The 19,369-nt window shown below is 50.2% G+C and overlaps 3 protein-coding genes across 4 annotated transcripts in view; 2 read left to right on the forward strand and 1 right to left on the reverse strand.

Moving 5' to 3' along the window:
• LOC147262690 (uncharacterized) overlaps positions 1 to 2,680 on the forward strand; it is a 59,809-nt gene extending 57,129 nt beyond the window's left edge. Inside the window, exons 15-16 of the mRNA XM_086201802.1 lie at positions 691 to 760; positions 1,616 to 2,680. Coding sequence (XP_086057928.1) covers positions 691 to 760; positions 1,616 to 1,867 — 322 coding nt within the window. The 3' untranslated portion in view covers positions 1,868 to 2,680. The remainder of the gene's footprint in view (positions 1 to 690; positions 761 to 1,615) is intronic.
• Positions 2,681 to 4,240: 1,560 nt separating this feature from the next.
• ascl1a (achaete-scute family bHLH transcription factor 1a) lies at positions 4,241 to 6,087 on the reverse strand. The gene is made up of 2 exons (XM_086201805.1): positions 5,316 to 6,087; positions 4,241 to 5,214 (listed from the first exon to the last, which is right to left on the reverse strand). The coding sequence occupies exon 1, from the start codon at positions 5,962 to 5,964 to the stop codon at positions 5,329 to 5,331; it is 636 nt and encodes a 211-aa protein (XP_086057931.1). The 5' UTR covers positions 5,965 to 6,087; the 3' UTR covers positions 4,241 to 5,214; positions 5,316 to 5,328.
• Positions 6,088 to 9,113: 3,026 nt separating this feature from the next.
• On the forward strand, positions 9,114 to 19,003 carry itfg2 (integrin alpha FG-GAP repeat containing 2). Of its 2 annotated transcripts, none has more exons than XM_086201804.1 (12): positions 9,114 to 9,586; positions 10,127 to 10,222; positions 10,317 to 10,358; positions 11,002 to 11,179; positions 11,251 to 11,390; positions 11,496 to 11,644; positions 11,726 to 11,820; positions 11,929 to 11,982; positions 12,342 to 12,433; positions 12,966 to 13,083; positions 13,431 to 13,604; positions 16,172 to 17,064. In XM_086201804.1, exons 1-12 carry the CDS (start codon positions 9,491 to 9,493, stop codon positions 16,243 to 16,245), a joined length of 1,308 nt encoding a protein of 435 aa, XP_086057930.1. In that variant the 5' UTR covers positions 9,114 to 9,490; the 3' UTR covers positions 16,246 to 17,064. The 2 variants fall into 2 exon arrangements, with proteins under 2 accessions (XP_086057930.1, XP_086057929.1); XM_086201803.1 differs by lacking the exon at positions 16,172 to 17,064 and adding an exon at positions 17,092 to 19,003 and having other exon boundaries at positions 9,116 to 9,586.
• Positions 19,004 to 19,369: the final 366 nt, after the last annotated feature.

The raw sequence follows: 19,369 nt of genomic DNA on the forward strand, positions 1-19,369 counted from the left end.
ACAAGAGCCAATCACGGCGCAGGGAGCACTCAGGCGTGCTCTGCACTCGATGGCCTAGTGGTCTGCCATTCTTCGCTCTAACAGGCTATTGAGCGTGCGGTGAGGAGGGGCTCATTAACACCGGGCGCTCGTTAGAGAGGGGACGACCGTCGCTGTGCCACACGCTGGACAGGAGAGGTCTGTCCCAACACAATCGGTTGTGTCTCCCTCTAATTATCCGAATGGACCTAGATTTTGTTGCTGCGAGTGGCACCAGAGTGTGCCCCGGTCGCCCCGTCCCCTCCCTAAACCTCCTCACGAACCCCACTCACTCCAGCAGCCCCCCCCCCCCCAACACACACGCACACAGCCGCCATCCAAGAGGGAGAAAAAAAAACAACAGAAAAAAAAAAAAACCCTCACAGCAGTTTGAGCCGTTAGTGTGGCGGGATGTCTCTATGTGCCCACGCATTGTTTGGTAGCCAGGCCACTGTGAGCAACCACAATGGGCTCAGAACACTTTACCATCACATCGCTGCAAACACAACATCACGCAGGACGGACCCGCCAAAAATCACCCGCCATGGCCAACACTTTGTCCAAGACTGTCACCTGTGCCTTCAGGATGTTCTTGTTTTGGTTGTTGTTTTTTCAATTTGCAAAAAAAAAAAAGAAAAAAAAAGAGTTTGAACATGTTTTCTTTTCTTCCAGCGACTTCATGCGATCGCTCATCAACAACATGGATTTCCGTTCTCTTGAAGTGCGACTCTTTAAAGCCAAGGTAAAAACGCCAAGTGTTGCTAGCCAGCGCCGCCGCACCCTCACTCCAGGCAGGACAAACCTCCGTCACCCTCTCCAGGCTCCACAGGAATCATTATAATGAAATAAACACTGCAAACCGCTTTAAAGAGCAATTATTAGCATGTTCCTGTCAAGCTAGCTTCTTTTAGCCACTCAGCCCTCATGCATAGAAATGAGGGAATCAAGCCAGAGAGGAATAGAGGGGCGCTTTTCCCTTTTCATAGATTAGCACAGCGCTAATCTCATTAAAGTGCCCAGCAGTGAACATGTCGTCCCCTCCGCCCAGCCCTGTAATCAGCCTGAGACACACGGCTCATCTCAGACGGACCGGGACTAGCCTAGCAGCTGGCCGCTCACGGGCCGGCTCGGCTCTCATTCACACAAGGAAGCAGAGAGAGTGAAAGGCAGAGGGGACATGAAAGCTTGTGGCCGTGGGTGTGGAAACGGAGCCCTCGGCCAGGTAGGGGAGGCTTTGTAATTACAGAGCTGTTAGGGATAGGGTTGTTAACTGGAGAGGTTGGAGGGAGAAACTGGCTAATTGCCAAAAGGATTACCCCCCTCCCCCCACTCCAACACACACACACACACCCCAACCCCCCACCCTACCCAAACCCACCCCCCAGCAATTATGATTATCTGGACTGCATAAACTGTGCAAACAGGTGCACTCAAAAAGGACTTGAAACAGGCTGAGGTAACCTGACGCTGACTGAGGAGTGCGCGCGCACACACACACACACACACACACACACACACACACACACAGGTAACAACCCACACAGCCTGTTTTCCTGCTCGATCCTGATGTGCATTAATTGTGATGATGCTCCTGCAGCAACTGTTCCTGCACCTCCTGGAGGAGCAGCAAGGGGACGTGGGAGCTCAGCGGGGCTTCATCAGCGCTGAGCAGCTGCTGCTGGAGCTGAAGGCCGGGGGGATCCACCTGGACCAGGAGGCGGCTGTCAAACTGGAGCTCCAGAATATTCCGCCCTTGGACCTGCTGGACTTCCTGGCCTACCTGCCCCTCTTCATGCTCATCCACAAGTCGGTTATCTCCAACCCCCTAGATGACTCTGGCAACCGCTGACCTCAGAACAGCCTGATATCCAAGCAGTTTTTATATATATATAGTATATGTATGGAAAAGAGATTGAGGAGGCAGTACCACGTTGCTCCTCAAGGGGCAGCAGTGAGTTACTACAGGGGTCACAGCTCATCTCTGGTTCCTCTCCAGAGCTCCTCGGCTGGTGAGTTGCTACGGCTCCACGCTGGTAGAACTCAGAGCTACGGCGTGTAACTGACCGCCTCTCTGTGGGGCACCTCCACCCGTCACTGTAGCGTGGAGGAAGGGGGGGGGGTGTAACCAACAGCGTAACTACAAATGCAAAAGTCAAAGTTTAAATGAAACGAAGCCAAATGTGTCCTAAACGACTCGTCAAAGTGTTAATGACGCTCCCTTCTGTCAAACCCACAAGTGATTTTGAAATTCTCACTAAAACAAACTATTTCCTGACTGCAGATCAGCCGATCACACCTGATGTGTTTGTCTCCTTCTGTGTCTCCCCTCGGCGTATAAATGGTACCCCGGCCATGATTAACATCCCATTATCCAATTAAATACCCGCTGATGGAGGATAACTTCCTGTCTCTGATGCTGCGTCGCTGTGCAGGGCTGACGGATGTGAACAGAGAGCAGAGGCGTCCCGCGTTTAAGGAGAGGACGTCAGACGCCGGATTTATGGTTGCTGCTTGTGGTCAAGTGCTGTCTGTGGTCCTGAAACAAACTCCCGGCTCTGCCAGCTGCCTTTTATTCCGACTGCAACAACTGTTCACTGAGCAACGTCGCGAAGGCGGCCGTCGTGTTCTGTGGAGAAATTCTCAAACTTCTGTACGAAATTGATGTGACACGCTGCCGAGGAGGAGGAGGAGGAGGAGGAGGAGGAGGGGGCTTGTAAATGTGATGATGCAACAACTTTTTATTGTTCTGAGGTTGAAAAAAAAAGAAGCTACAGGTGGAGTTGGGCACGGAGCTGCGGTCCAGAGCGCTGCTCTGTCCGGCCTGATCAACACCGACCAACGATGGTCAACAAGATGTTCGACTAATGGAGTTTGAGCCTTTGTTTCGCCTCAGCTTTGTCAATTAGATATGGTCGTGCTCTCCTGCGGTTTGTGTACGCTTCGCAGACCGCCATCGAGGGGGGTGGGGTGGGGGGGGTTGGGCAACATAATGGGGTCTGACAGGCACCAAGCCGGGACTGTTGGATGAGGGACGTCCTGTAGGCAGCGTATGTCCTCGCACGGAGCCTCCAAACAAGGAGAAAAAAAAAAACTTCCGTAAACTGACTTTTAAAACGACTGGAACTCAACTGGAGAAAAAAAAACCCAAACAGTTTCAGTTCAAACCTTTGAAATAAAAAAGAAAAGGAGGAAAGAACAGGAGCCTAAAAGTTCAGCGGCTGAGAATTCTCTCCAACCTTCAAATCAAGGTCCTAAGATGGATCGTAAGCTAACTGTTAGCTAACTGTTAGCCAACTGTTAGCTAACGTTGAAAATCCCCGTTTTGCCTTTCTTCCCCCCCTCCTCCTGCTAAGTGAGGTTTAATTTTAGATCAACAATGAATCAGTTACATTCATTTTGATTAACACTGACAAACTTTGTCAGACGACTCCTCTTATCTCTCTTATTCAGCACGTACGGACATGCAGTTAGCGGCAAAAGTGATTCTTTTGAAAACAGCGTGTTTGGTCAAATCTCAACGGTTGAAGATCCATAGACTTGAAAGTTCCTCATGATGCAATCAGTCCTTCAGTTTCAGCAGGAAACCAAACAATTTAATTGTCTGGATTTGGTCATCGGAGCTTTGAAGACATTTTATTAACTTCCTCAAAAGTGCGACCAACACTGCAAACGATTGTGACTGTGTAGTTGTACACGTAGCACAGGAGTTGTACTTGTTTCTACTGAGAAGTGGTGCACTTGCTCTTGACCCCTGAGCTCTGAGACCCGTGGTGGTCCATGAACCTTAGTTTGGAAACAACTGATGTCTTGGACAAGGAACCCTGAAAATACGCGCGCACACACACACACACACACACACACACACACACACACACACACTCACCAGGCATGTCATGTCGCTTCCCATTCTGCCGTTTCATGTGAGTTTGATCAAAACGGGAAAGGGCGCGGTGGCCGGTGTGAGAGCCACACGCCTCCACTCGACCACCACACACACACACACACACACACACTCGCTCATTACACCAGACACGCGCCCGGCAGCTTCTGCTGATGTCCGCGCAGGTCCACCAGGCTGGGGGGGGGGGGGGGGGGGGGATTACCTCTTGGGTAAAACGTGCGTAATTGCGCGTAAAAGTTGGCTTCTTATGACTTCACCTCTTCAGCCCTCCCCCCTTTCACCTCCCTCCCCCCTTTAATAATACATGAGAAATAATTCAGTAGCAAATCATTTTTATTCTTGGACTAGAGTAGAAAATATGGTTATAAGACTTTTTTTTTTGTTTTGTTTTGTTTTTCCCAACATCTGGTCACGTGATAAAGAGCTGGCAGTGTAAAGAGAACAACGTCGGAGCTCCGTTTGGACAATAGCTGCATAACTTTTGATCATTAACTTCATTACATCATTGCAATAACATGCTATTAAATAAGACACATCGGTGCTAGAGAGTTAAAAAAAAAAGAAAGAAAGAAAGAAAAAAAAACCTCCAGGGAACCTCGTGAACAGAAGAGCCGGAGAATGATAGACGACACGTCTACGTAGGCAGGAGGTATAGAAGCAACTTCGCAATATATATAGACAAAATATATACAAAAGGATGTGTACAAAACCTCTATAAATCTCTTACATACAAAAATATCTTAATATATCCCCCCTCCCTCCCCCCACAGCCCACAAACAGCGATATAGAATTTTATAGAATAAATCCGCGACTTGGAAGCATTTTTATGGATTAAAAATGGTGAGTTTACAAAAAGAACAACAACAACAGTGATTGGATTCAGCCTCGTGCGAGAGCGACGTGTTAAATAACGGTTCAACCTGCTGCTGAGGAGCTAAAGTTCACTTTGGGTTTGTTTCTTTTTTTGTTGTTGTTGTTTTTTCACGGGCGAATGCGGAGGAGCTCGGGTTCCCACGCTGTCAGCTGACTCGTCCTCCCGCTTTAAAAAAAAAAAAAAAAAAATCCCTTTCGGCGCCGATCCCGGGTCTGATCATCCCAGAAGAGTACAGGGACGTTTGAGGTCGCGTCTGTCTGGAAGGTTTAAAAAAATAAAAATAAAACAAAACAAAACAAAACGCGTGTGCAGCGCGTCTTGTTCTTGAGGGACACCGGCGGGCCCTCCTCCTCCTCCTCCTCCTCTCCCGGGGGGACCATCCCAAGCGCGCGACGACAGTTATTGAATGGATCCATATTCCTGTGGAAGAAGAAGAAGAAGAAGAAGAAGAAGGGTGGGGGGTTAAGCCGCTGGTCCTGAAGTTGAGTGCGGGTCCTGAGGGTCCAGGCTTCCTCTCTTACCTGACACAGATGCTCAGAACCAGTTGGTAAAGTCCAGGAGTTCCTGCTCTTCTGGACTCAGGGGGTCGTAGGAGCCCTCGTCTGACGAGTAGGAGGACACCGGCGACCCCGCCATGGAGTTCATGTCAGCGGAGTATCCCTGCGACATGGTGGGCGACAGGACGCCGGACTGGAACGCCGCGCTCACCGCGTCGTGCTCGTCCAGGAGCTGCTGCAGTGCCCGGATGTACTCCACCGCAGAGCGGAGCGTCTCCACTTTGCTCATCTTCTTGTTGGCGGCGCCGTTGGGCACGTGCTCCCGGAGGGTGGCGAAGCCGTTGTTGACCAGCTTCACCCGGTTGCGCTCCCTCTCGTTCCTGCGGGCCACCGCGTGCGGCTGCTGCTGCGGCAGGGTGTAGCCGAAACCCGCGAAGTTCAGCCTCCGCTTGCACCGCAGCAGCTCCGGCGAGGAGGAGCGCTGCCGCTTGGGCTGCTTGGACAGCGACCTGCCGCCGCCGCCGCCGCCCGGGCTCAGCTGGACGCTCTGCGCCGCGGCGGCGGAGAAGAAACACGCGGGCGGCATCAGCTGCTGCTGGCTCACGTTAATCTCCATCTTGGCCGTGAGGTCCATCCCGAAAAAAAAACCACACACACATACACACACACACATACACACACGGATTTATAAATAGTGGCAGAGTTTGGAGGCGGTGCGTCCCGCTCGTGCCGTTCACGTGGTGTTGCCTCTTGACGCACGCTTTGGCGGTCCGCTGAGGTGCTGCCTCGCCGCTCCTGGAAGCCGCACTGGGTCCTTGAGGAAAGATGCCTCCGCTTTTCAATACATTTGGACTGGGGGGGGGGGTGGCCACGCCCCCCCTCCTTGGTCGCGTGGATACACCTTGGGCTCCTGCGCCAGCGCCGGTGCGTTGCGCGCGCCGGACGCGTGCCACTTGGAACACTAAACAAACAGTCAGTTGAGTTTGTGTGTGTGTGCGTGTGTGTGTGTGTGTGTGTTTTCTTCTTCTTCTTCCTTCCATCACGGGTGTCAGTGGGGCGTGGAGCCGAGAGGAGGGAGGTTTCAACACCACTGAGTCCTCGCGCAGGACGAGATGTCAACGGTTTGAGCGCGTGCTGACAACAAACTAACAAACAATCTCAAGTTTATCCAGAAGTTTGCCGTCATTTGATCAAGGCTGTTTACACGAGTCCGTCCCTCGTGAACAAAATCCCCATGAAATAGATGCGTGTGCGTGCGTGCGTGCGTGCGTGCGTGCGTGCGTGCGTGTGTGTGTGTGTGTGTGTGTGTGTGTGTGTGTGTGTGTTAGGACTTAAAAAAAACATCTCTCTCACGTCAAACACCGCATCAGATCTTCATCATTAATAATTTATGTAAAGTGTTTGTTTATCTGAGGGGGGAAAACCAGTCATGACAACAGAATCAACACAAGAGGGGAGGAGAGAGACAGGGAGAGAGTGAGACGGGGAGAGACAGGGAGAGAGTGAGACAGGAGGAGAGACAGAGGGAGAGAGTGAGACATGAGGAGAGACAGGGAGAGAGTGAGACATGAGGACAGACAAGGAGAGAGTGAGACAGGAGGAGAGACAGGGGAGAGAGTGAGACATGAGGAGAGACAGAGGGAGAGACAGGGATAGCGAGACAGTGAGACAGGAAGAGAGGGAGATGGAGAGCATCGCTTCGTCAGAGAGGAGCGCAGCCGCCGCGGCCTGCATGCTGATGGGCTGATGCGGGCTGATGCGGGCTGATGCGGGCTGATGCGGGTCTCTGAGCTCCGCGTGGTCATCAGTTGTTCCGCGGCGTTTCAGTGCGGTTTTATTGTTGAGGCCGCAGACGCGTCTGGCTGCGCCTCGCTGGAAGGAACCATTGTGCACCAGGAGCCGAATTTTCCACTTTGATTAGAGCAGATCATCGGCCTCGCGGAGGCGGAACGGAGAGGCGCAGATCTGCGGAGGCGCCTCAGGAGGAGCAGGGAGGAGGCTTTGTTTCTGATTCGATCCAGCAGATGTGGTTACAGGAGCGGGGACGGCGCTGACGACCACTGACGCTCGGGGAGAGGAGCACAATAAGACCCCTCCATCATCCAGAGCAGGACAGAACCGCTGGAGCAGCTCCCTCTCTGTCTGTCTGTCTGTCTGTCTCGCCCTCATCTGTGTCTCTCTCCCTCCTCCCTCTCTCTCTCCCTCTCTCTCTCCCTCCCTCTCTCCCTTTCTCTCCCTCCTCCCTCTATCTCCATCCTCTCTCTCCCTCTCTCTCCCTCCTCCCTCTATCTCTCTCCCTCCTCCCTCTCTCTCCCTCCTCGCTCCCTCTGTCTCCCTCCTCCCTCTGTCTCCCTCCTCTCTCTCCCTCTCCCTCTCTCTCCCTCTCCCTCCGCTGTCTCCCTCCTCTCTCTCTCCCTCGTCTCTCTCCCTCTCGCTCCCTCACTCTCTCCCCCTGTCTCCCTCTCCCTCCTTTCTCTCTCCCTCTCTCACTTCTCTCTCTCCCTCCCCCTCTCCCTCTCTCTCTCTCCCTCTCTCACTTCTCTCTCTCCCTCCCTCTCACTCCTCTCTCTCTCCCTCCCTCTCTTTCCCTCCCTCTCTCTCTCTCCCTCTCTCTCTCCCTCCCCCTCTCTCTCTCCCTCTCCCTCCCTCTCTCTCCCTCCTCCCTCCCTCTCCCTCCTCCCTCCCTCTCTGGTGGGTGCCTGCTAACCTCCCTCCTGCTCTGTTTCTTTACTATCAGTGCCTTCAAGAGGGGATTGTAAAAGTTTTTTTTTGCAATTTTCTGGCAGTAGCGTTTAAAATTAAGCTTGTATTGAGGGTCCACCCCAGCCCCCACCAACACTTTCCTTTCTCTACCTCCCCCTTCTCCCTCTCTCTCTCTCCCTCTCTCTCTCTCTGGCCCAGCAAGAGAGTTTAGAAAAAGGAGCGTGGGTTCTATTCAGCCTGCGCCTGCACCCCTTCGCCATCGCCAGGCCTTTTCTGAAACGTATCCATGCCCTGTTAGTGCGCTTCCAGAGTCCAATTAGCGCTGTGAAAGGACTTCCACTGCGGCCGTCCAGAGGCTGGGAGGGCGCTCACTTTGGAGGGTTTTCCAGTCATAGCTGAGTGTAATAATTAATATGACATCTGGGCGCCCCAGCTCTCTCTCTCTCTCTGTCTCTCTGTCTCTCTCTCTCTCTCTCTTAACCACCCCCCTTTTGTTTATGGAGTTTGCTGTACCAGTGATAAGCAAACAACCAAGTGGGGTGATCATCTCTGAGTGGATTATTCTTCAGTCTTAGCTATTAAAAGCATTTTTAGGGGGTTTGTTTACTTTTACACGGTTGCAGTGAAGAGCCCTTCATTTCTGACACAGAAAACAAGAGTATGAAGCTAAAGGTGAATTAGTTTTTGTTTTTTGCAAAAATAGAAACACTGCAAATTGCCATGAATATGTTTTTTTTTTCAAAGTGATTGTTTAAAAAATGTTAATTGTCTGTGTGGGTTACTGGAGTATGAGGGTAAAATATGAAGAGCCAAATGCATGTATTACGATACAACACTTTTAGTATGTCACATCACACATCCTCCAACAGTATTAAACTTTTTAAAACTACCGACTCAGCAGCAGGCTCTTCTGTGATGGATGGGTAAACGCCTCCTTTGCTGTTTTCTGATGTGAAAGTTGTGGGTGAACACCGCCCTCTGGTGGCCAACAGCGGCACCCGCGTTAGGACACATGCGTCTGCCTCTTCCAGCGAAACACCTCCGCTGAAAACGGAGACCAAAGTGCCAGTTAAACTGTAATTAATGACACCAAGGCGCTTTTACGATCGTTTTAGCTGTCTATCATCCACGTCTTCGGGTGGATACGTTCATTTCTTCTCGGGTGTTGGTTGTGAAATTGGCGAAAACTGTGTTTGTCCGTCTTGAGCTCCCGTACTCATTTAGGTCATGTGATATTGTTTACAAGGAGAGAAGCGTGCGCGAGCACCTGCTAAGAGAATATACGTGTTTGGGACTGAAAGGGATTTAATGAACAAGTTATCTAAGTAGTTAATACAAGAATGTTGTATTGACTGAACACACACACACACGTTAGCTTAACTGTAGCTTCTCAGCCTGTTGTTATTGTTGTGGTTAGCCACGCATGCTAATGCTAAGGGGTTAGCTTAGCTGTACTGGCTAATTTAAACAGCGGTTTTCCTAATGTTTAGCTGGCCATGAGGTCCCTGAATTACGTCCAGCGTGTCAGCCTGGATTTTACCGGGACCCTGTTCCCTCACGCTATCTGTCTGGGAGATGCCGACAACGACACGGTGCGTTCCTGCGCTAGCTTGCTGATCTCTGCACACCTCACTTGGAAATCCTGCCTTCATCGAGTTCCCCAACAGGATTCGTACAGTCGTGAAACACTTGGAAAAGTCCCGGGACGTGAGAATACAGACAACCAGGCCTGGAGATGTTTTTGTTCATGATAAAATGGAAATTTGCTGCACAAATGATATGAAAAGTCATGGAAGTGCATGGGTTGGAGTGCGAATGAATCTTGACTGGATAACTGAAACATAAATGTAGTTCTTTATTATGCAGTTGTTACTCTCAGTGCCTGTACTACTGGCTGCCTGTGCATTTTGTTCTCATCTCATGGAACCTTGTAATTCTGCAGAGACGTTCTGTCTGGGTTCTGCACGCATTTCTTCATGTGTCCATAATCTGTCATGAACATATTTCAGGAAATGTGAATTCTCAGCCTTGTTTGATTTTACTCAGTAGTGAAATTATAGTGATTTGTCAAATAATTGGTAATTATAATTTTTATAACAACCCTTCATGTTCTGTTTCTCTGCCGACTACAGTTGAATGAGCTGGTTGTGGGCGACACTGGTGGAAAGCTTCATGTGTACAAGAACGATGACCCCAAACCCTGGATCACCAGAACCTGCGTGGGCATGGTCAGTGCTCTACCCGGCCACCCGAGGTGAAACCTGGACAAGCCGATGCAATGTTTCTCCTAAAATTCTCCTCCATCTTGTGTTGGTGTTGCAGCTGACGTGTGTTGCGGTTGGAGACGTCTGCAACAAAGGGAAGGTGCGTATGGCAGAGCCGAGTCACTGCTTGCTGCTGTCATGTCAGATCAATAATGAACAGATGAAGCAAAGTATTCCACTACTGTGTAATGTGGAGTAAATAAGGAAGTGACCATATTTGGATGGTAGGGCGGAGCTTGGTCAGGCAGGTGCATCTGTTATATTATCTTAGATGCGAATTAGGGCTAAAAATAAAACAGGCCTGAGACAAAAACACCAAAATATTAAAGTTTTTCATTTCTTATCTTTATTGTCCCAACAACTCTCAACAATGTAAATATTTCCTTGTATTCTTCCACACCAGACAGTAAAGTTCAGCTTCATCTGAAACGTCTGTGGCGTATTGTCACAGCTGTTTTTTTCTTTTTGAACAAGACCTTAAAAACCTGCCGCGTGAGCTCCCCGATCCTCTGTGTGTGTTCCCGTGAACATCCTGACGTGTGGAAGGAGACTTGAGACTAGAGATTTAGATCATCAGGACTAGACGATCAGGATTAGATCTCTTGGACTTGAGTTGCCCTCTGCTGGCCATTGGGAAGAATGCAGGTCTAACATTTTTGATCTTGCTGGGTTTGACTGGAGGAACCCGCTGTGAGTATTTTTGAGGGTAATCAAGTGTGTCATTGGTTCCTCTTGTTGGTTAGAACTTCGTTGTGGCTGTGGGCGCCGAGGGCTGGTTTCACCTCTTTGACCTGACAGGTGCCAACACGAGTAAAGCCGATTCCTCAAGCCAGCATGAGTCCTTGACCTCTGAAGACCAGAGACCCCTGTTCACCCAGCACATCCCGGCCAACACCAAAGTCATTCTCATCAGTGATATTGGTAAGTACCACTGCTGAGAGCTGGTTCCCTAGCGGGACTGATGTTTTCATGAGTGTGTGCGTGCATCGTAGATGGCGATGGCCGCTGCGAGCTGGTGGTGGGCTACACTGACCGGGTGGTGCGAGCGTTCCGTTGGGAGGAACCCTCTGATAGTTCAGATCTGGGTTCTGGGCAGCTGGTTCTGCTGAAGAAATGGCTGCTGGAGGGACAGGTACCGCTCACCTCAGCTCTGATGGCTCGCATCAGTGGAATGGGACAGGATTCATGTTGCCTGGGAACAAACCGCAGGTGTGAGGGTGTGTTTTCCCTGCTGCAGGTGGACAGTCTGTCAGTGAACCCGGGTCCTGAGGGACTACCGGAGCTGATGGTGTCCCAGCCTGGCTGCGGCTACGCCATCCTTCTGTGTTCCTGGACACAACAAGACTCCACCAGCTCTGGAGACGAAGCCCCCGCCACCCCTGGGAGGTACGCGAGCATCCACGCACACGCTCTCCACGAGCCGCGCCGATACAGTGATAACAGTAAGTGCGTGTGTTGATGTGGCAGTGAGGGACCCTCCAGAGATGTAGTTCTCCATCTGACCACTGGGCGGATACACAACAAGAACGTCTCGACTCACCTCATCGGCAGCATCAGCAAAGGTCAGAAACTGTGTCACGTGACTGGTATTGACTGAGTCGGCGTTATTGAGGATGAGCATCAGCTGCGCTACAAGAAGAGTGAATGAAGCTGCTGATCTCTGCTTCCAGGCTCTAAAGAGGAGTCGTCCAGATGTGGGCTGTTTGCTCTCTGCACTCTAGATGGTGAGTCAGCGTTTCTAAGATCCTGAAGTGTTTCCCTGGAGCATCATGTTGACAACAGAAGGACAGTCCTTTGTTAAACTGACACCAAGGGACCCGTTTGAAATCATTATGTTTATATTAGCATTGATATTTGACTTTACTAAACTAAAAATGTCTACCCTGGAAGCGCTGAGGTTCAGTTCGCCAGCATGTTGCTGCACCCTTCAGTCAGCAGCACTGGATTTCTTTCCCACTTTTATGCACTTTTTTAATGAACCACATGGATCTGAATCTCTGGCGTGGATCTGGAACCTCGAAAGGATCCGCGACAGGAACCACGGCTCTCTCAGCTTCTCTGCGTCCTCCTGTCTCTGCCGCAGGAACCCTGAAGCTGATGGACAGCTCGGAGCAGCTGCTGTGGTCGGTGCAGGTGGATCATCAGCTCTTTGCCCTGCAGAAGCTCGACGTCACCGTGAGTTTCTCTCGTATTCATCAAGGCGCCGAGTTTCTATAGGAGGAGAGAATGGGATGCTACTTACTTGAAGACAGTTGTTGCACTCAGGCACCAGTGATCGACTCTCTTCAAAAACAGCATGTAGTTCTTCTCTGTTTCTCGTGTAAGTGAACGTGGTTTATCAGTTCAGGCTTGGACAGAGACGTCGGACGCTGGCGCTCTGGACCGGTGTCCTGCCTCTTTATTCCTTTATTGATTTCTTAATCAGAAAATTGCTCAGTGCTGTCCGGGGAGCACACAGTTCCAAAAGGGAACCTGATGGGAACATTTTGAGCAGGAGCTCAGCGGAGCGTTCTGAATCATCTTTGGATCGTTAACGTGTGTTTAGTTGAAATTGAAGCAACAAACCAGCCAAGATGAACCAGATGGGTTTTATGGCATCGCCAGAAAACTGAAGGTGAATTCATTTAGAATTCAGTTTTTGCCAGTGACTCCTGTTCTGTCGTGTGTGTGTGTGTGTGTGTGTGTGTGTGTGTGTGTGTGTTTCCAGAGAGACGGGAGAGAGGAGGTGGTGGCATGTGCCTGGGATGGCCAGACCTACATCATTGACCACAACCGGACGGTCGTACGTTTCCAGTTCGATGAGAATGTCAACGCCTTCTGCGCTGGTGAGGGAACTGGCACTCGCCATTCTTTATCAGATGATCTGCCCGCTCTACTCACCCGATGTCCACACGTGCACGCATCCTCCCGGTCCAGCAGAGGGCAGCGTTGAGCTGCGGATTCTTTCCTCCTGCCTTCTCAGTCAGCTCCTTCTGCAGTGAGTGGACCTGCTGCTGTTGATGTGAGCGAGCTGATGTGTGACATGTACGGTAGTAAGTGGATTAGAGACGGAGGTTGAACAATTACACACACACACACATACACACACACACACGTACCATCATCACCGCAGACACATTCGTATGTCCTGTGAAACACATGCAGCTGAGCCGTGTTCGCTGTGTGCTTGCAGGTCAGTACACATGCAAGGAGGGGAGGAACAGCCCCTGCCTGGTCTACGTCAGCTTCAGCCACAAGATCTACATCTACTGGAAGGTGGAGCTGGAGCGCATGGAGTCCACCAACCTGCTGCGAGTCCTGGACGAGAAACCTCACTTCAGTGACCAGCTGAGGCTGCTGGGAGTCAGTGAGTTCACCACCAGACACACGCGCGCACGCACACACCAACTGCAACGCCTCGAGCAGATTCAGTACAACCTGGTGAAGGCAGGTGGGCGCGTCGTTGAAGGCAGGTGGGCGTGTCGTTACTGTCGTTACTGTCGTTACTGCGCCGTTCACAGAAACAGTCGTCACCTCAAACCTGTCAGCTCTCGTACCAGGATCCTGTAAATCTGAATTGTTCCACGCCGTTACGGTTCTGTAGACGGTGCCGGCATCACTCCACCAACCTGACACACAAATAAGACATGAATCGAAGGAATGTATTTCAAAATAAAACGAGACGAGGTCGTGACGGCGTGGGCCGAGTTGCTGTCTGTTCCTGAGGGAATTTCTTCAGATTTAGCGCAAAAGTCCACCGGGATTTGAGGATGAAATGAGAGGATTCTGGTGGTCAAAGGTGAAGGTTGTTGTCACATCACATGAGCTCCACCCACATAGTGATGACCTAAACAGATCTTGGGGCCAAGTCTCTGTCACTAAGTCCTCGAGGATGGATTATGATGGTCAAAGGTCAATGCAGAATCCATCCCAATCCAGTTGAGACTGGCTCTAATCTGGAGCCGCCGCCTCAGTCCAGCTGCAAGATGGAGCGCATCCAATCGAACGCAAGTCCAGTTCAGCCGCCAAACTGGAGCCTAAACCAGATGGACTACACCAGGGGGCTGCTGGGTTCCCAGTGTCCTGTGTTCCACAAGAGCAGACGTTGCCCCTCTTGGTTGTTGTAATTGGACCGGACCGGACTGAGCAACTGGGACTGTTTGTAGTTGTAACACACAGCCTGACCTGAATGCTAACGAGCAGGGAAGAGAAAAACGATCCCCACATGACAGATTTGTCTGTTAACAAGACGCTGCTTGCTGGGACGTTTATTCCCCTTGATAGATTAACCCCCCCCACACACACACACACACACACACACGGAGGACATTAATTGATGCAGTGTTCTCTGTCCTGAGATTGAATGTAAATCGATTCACAGGTTTGATCAGTAATCTCACCGAAGGAAACGGCGGAAAATTGCTCCGACATCCTCAGCGGTGTGGTCCAGCGTGAATACGGCTGTCCGTGTTAATGCCTGAATATTTTGTCTCTCGACTTGCGCAAATGAAGTTTTCATGCATGTCTTAACAAGTCAGTACTAAAATAAGAGCGGATCGAGCTGATTAACTCCCAGATTAGCTCGTGTTCTTTGGTCTGCACGGATGACCAGCGAGTCCAGTGCCGCGCGTCCAGCGGCGGAGTGGAGAGCTTCTTAGCGAGAGGAAAAGCGACGGCACAAACACATTAGCCGGACTTGCTGGAGCATTATGATCGCTGACGATAATGCAGTTTCCAGCTGATATGGTTTTTGTTGTTGTTGTGTTTTTGAAGCGCAGCGCAGGCGTCGGCGCCGCTTCCCACTGCCTGCGTTAATAAGTCAACCTGCAGGCCTGTTGTGTTTCTTTAGACTGGGATTTAGTTCAGGCTTGTTATCCAAGCTGCCGTGGAAAATGTCTGATGTAGGAGAGCGAGGGGGGACAGCAAACGACTAGTGAGGGGGAAGAGGACGGTTGCCCACATGTCAAGTGTCAGACTAGGATTTAGCTGAACCAACGTGACTTCACCAACCAGACCAACAACACCAGATTGATTGGACTAAATGTGTAATTTGAGGTACAAAAAATGACATATTTATGATTCATACGTCAGCAGCAGCTGTTCCCGGCTGTTCCTTCACCTTCATTCGCGTCCTTTGATGAGGCGGGAATCCCGAGTCATGTGACGGCTTCTAAACCGATGAGTTTAGTCACGATCATCTCCAGATTTGAGACTCTTGGCTATGATGCAGTGATGCGACGCGGATTTGGTGTCAGTGAACGACTAAATCAGGGAACCTGATTTCCATTTATTTGTGCATTTAATTATTTAACTCTGCTGCTGTCAGTTTTATCAAAAATCTTCAGCTTCACTTGACTCTTGCACTTCGCTATTTGGACCACATGTTTACTGTTTTGGCAGAATATTAGAAATATGAAATGACTGCGCTCAGTCCGACGCTAGCGCCTGCTAGCACCTGCCAGCAGCTGCACAGCAAACATATAATGGAGTTATTATCTCGGGGGAGGGAATGTTATTAGCCTCATAAAAGCAGAATTCATGGCGGCGCTGCAGGATGAAATCACAGCAGGTTGAGTGTTGAGGGGCGAGCGACGGACGGGGAGAGGTGAGAGGCGCGCTCCTCTCCAGCACGCAGCAGCCTCTATCAGCAGTTAATTACGGTCGCTAATTCAATTAATCTGGAGCTGTTAGACTGTGGACACTTCCAGTGCTACAGGAGGCTCAAATCAATTCCTGCCAGGCTGGTATGGATTCAGTCTCAGTGTATCGAACGAAAGAAGAATTTAGCTAAATCTTGTTACACGCGAGAAGAAGGAGGAGCTGCGTGAGCGTGAAACCGCCGCAGCAACTTCAACGATTAAAGGATGTGACGCGTCTCCCGGCTGGAGAACGGCAGCCGTAGATCTCAATCAGCGGTGTTTGTGTGTTCCCCAGGAGCTAAAACTGGCGGATCCCTCCTGTCACCCACGTCCCGGTGCTGCGCGCTCGAGTCCCCACGAGTCTTGTGATGATGATGCGGTATTGCAACAGTTTTCCGAGTCATGTTGGAGCTTTTCAACCGCTGGAAGAAGCGCATCTCTCAAAGAAGCTCTGCTCTCTGGTTGCCCGCGTGTTTGAAGCATAAATCATTTTTTTTCCTACAAGCCGATTGAGATCCTCATTCTGTGACTCCGGACCTGGAGCCGCACACCTGGAGCCGCACACCTTGGTACTTAGCTTACTCTGAAATAGCAAAACTCTCATTTTAGCTGCAAAAAATAAGTGTCAACTTTCCAAAATCAGGCTCCAAATAAAAGACAATGAACTCCTTAGGATTCAGATGTCTTGAGAGGTGTTTTGCCTTCACTGCTATTGACGGGATTCCAACTGACTCGTGATGTCACATGGTCTCGCTCTCTGTCTCTCCTCCTCGCGTCTGCTGTCCTCTCACGTTGCTCTGACTCTGAAATCTGGCACTGACGGATTTTAACATGAGAGCAGACACAGATTCTTGACAACCAGAAGGTGAAAGACGCTTAAAAAAAAGAGCCTTTTTTGGATTGGTAACCGTTAGCCTGCTAGATAGCAGACTGGATTTTCATGCATCTGAGATGAAGTGCGTTTCCCTGCATGAGCCAGAAGGGGGCGTAGTCTGTACCTTATAGGTTTGACAGACTTCAGATAACAAGATGAGGTTTAACAATTCAGACTCACGCTCAGTTACTGATATCTTCCTCATTCAAGCGCTACTTTATTTCCCACCGACACCGTTTGAAATGTTTGGAAGCTTTGATGAGGTTTAACTTTGTCACACTCCGAATGTCCCGTGTCATTCCCGTGTCCCCCCATGTGTCCCCCCCTCCCCCCACACACAGATGTCAAGGACCCCGCAGCCGTGAGGGCACTGGTGGCAGATCTGCTCTACAAGGACGCACCGCCGCACACATCCACACACTGACGCTGCCACCTGTTAATAAACGGCCACTGTGGTCCCTGTGCCGCCCGTCTCTTTATTTGTGTTCCCTCAAGACGGATGCGTCAGGTAGGGGATGTGCTCGCCATAATCTCCGGCGCGCACCCCGCCATTGATATTCAGCTTAACACCCCTGTGAGGGGATGAAAGGACGAGACACAATCCAGGGGAGAAACGCGATACTGCTGGAGCTGCTGTTGTCGGCCACGAGTGAGTGAGTGATCAGCAGAGGTATTGTGCCGCTGTCAGTCCAGGCTGACAAGCTGACGTGAAAGAGCTCGTGAGTCCAACAGCAACCTGGTGTGGCCCTCCATCCCGCGCCGTCTCTCCGCTATCCTCCCGTCCTCTGCGTCATCTTCAAGTTCTCGCACATCCTTCGTGTTGTGTTGTGAGATTTGCGTGGCTGCCGGCGTTGTTTGTCAGCTGTGGCGAGGTGCCTGCAGGGCGTGGCTATCGGAGGCACTGAGGGAATCGCCTACTGCTCCCAGTGGGAGGATCCTATAACCACCTATGTCGTCTGCCTCGCCACCTCTCATGCAGTATAAATGAGGTGTGTGTAAATTAAGGTGTTGGCGTACTGAGGGGTAAACAAACGCCAGCTCAGGTGCCCTGGTAGGCCACTGCCTCTCTTCTCTCCTGTGTGGCTGCCCCTTGGAGCTGCGGGGGGGGGGGGGTTCAGCTACTCCTCTGTCTGCTCTCCTCCTACAGTTGTGGGAAAAGCTCATTTTATGCTTGCTGAGATGTGAAGATCATTGAGGTCAATGACGTAGTCAAAAGCCCTGTTCACTCAAGTAAAAAAGAAAATAGAAGTACAGGCTTTTAATGTCCTTTAGGCCACTCCCATTACTGCATTCTGCCCCCACCTACGTAGGGGAATGAACAAGTCTTTTTTTTGTGCATCAAAACTAAAGTAAACAAGTAAAACCCTGTTTTTCAAATGTAAGCATTAGAAAGAAGAGATGTTCAAATGCAGGAAGAAAAATGTTTTCAGTTTAATAAATTGTGAGGTGAAGTGCAGATGCTTGAAAAAAAATTCGCAGTAACCAAGTACTCGTACTTCTCATCTCCGGTTACAGCCGGATATTTCATTTACTCTTTATGTTCCCTCTTCCCTGTCTTGAGCTAAGCTAAGCTAAGCTAAGCTAGCTTCAGTCACCTGACCCGCGTGCAGAGCGCCCACACGGTTGATGCTGTAGGTCGGTAGAAGGCGCACAGTTAACGCCAGTGCTTGATATAATCAGGGGAGCATTTTCTCTTGTAACACCGCTGCTCAGTCTGAACATTCCTGGACCCTCAGCTCACATTTATTCTCGTTTAATGACCATTCATAGTCAACAGGACCAGGCCGATACGTGGTTTTGTTGTTCTTTTGGATCCTATCGGCTTCTTGAAACAGGCAAACGAGAACCCAGCGAGTGCGTAAACCTGCCAGATGTCTCTTCTTTCCGTTCTGGGCTCCAAAGTCAACCGCCTCAGTTTGCACGGTCCTGGCAGGTTCGCAGCCGTAAATCCTGCGCGACCGACTAATAGTTTCCCCAAACTGGCAGACTGGCAAGTAAAACAGGTCTCTGAGCCTTGAGACATGGCCACAGAGGAGTAATGGTCCTGTCCTGATCTCAGTGACCTTGTGTGTGTGTGTGTGTGTGTGTGTGGGAAGTGGTTTGTCTGTAACTATTTTAGTCACATCATATCTTTTCTTGACTCCATGAACTGACCTTTGTGACATCTGGAAGTTGAAGCCACGAGGGACGTCGCCTCCAGATCTTTCTATTCACCAGCAGTAAAGAAATAAATCTTATGCAGCGTCTTCGTCTTGGATCATTTTTCGGAAGGTTTCACCCTCTGTAGCGTGCAAGTGGAATACGTGATGATTGATTGTGGAATATTTAAGTGCAGCAAACTATTATTTTAAAAGTTTGAATTGACTGTTGTTGCTTTTGTTGTTATTGTTTACGTGATTTATTCTGTTCCATTTCCATCAAAAATATCTCTGTTTTTAGTGCTTTGTCCTTTAGAGAAAAGTGTTTTTGATGGCAGAGGTATGCTAATACTTCCCATCTGATACCATTCATTGTGCTAAGCTAACTAGCATGGGTCTCAGCTTCGCGATGGGAGGGGAGAATGATCTCTAATCTTCCTTTGTGGCCCTTCAGATGATAGCAAATCAAAAATTTCCCCCA

Source organism: Aulostomus chinensis, chromosome 4, assembly GCF_037954235.1.
Source record: "Aulostomus chinensis isolate RoL2024-O1b breed Wild chromosome 4, RoL_Achi_v1.0, whole genome shotgun sequence".
NCBI lineage: Eukaryota > Metazoa > Chordata > Actinopteri > Syngnathiformes > Aulostomidae > Aulostomus > Aulostomus chinensis.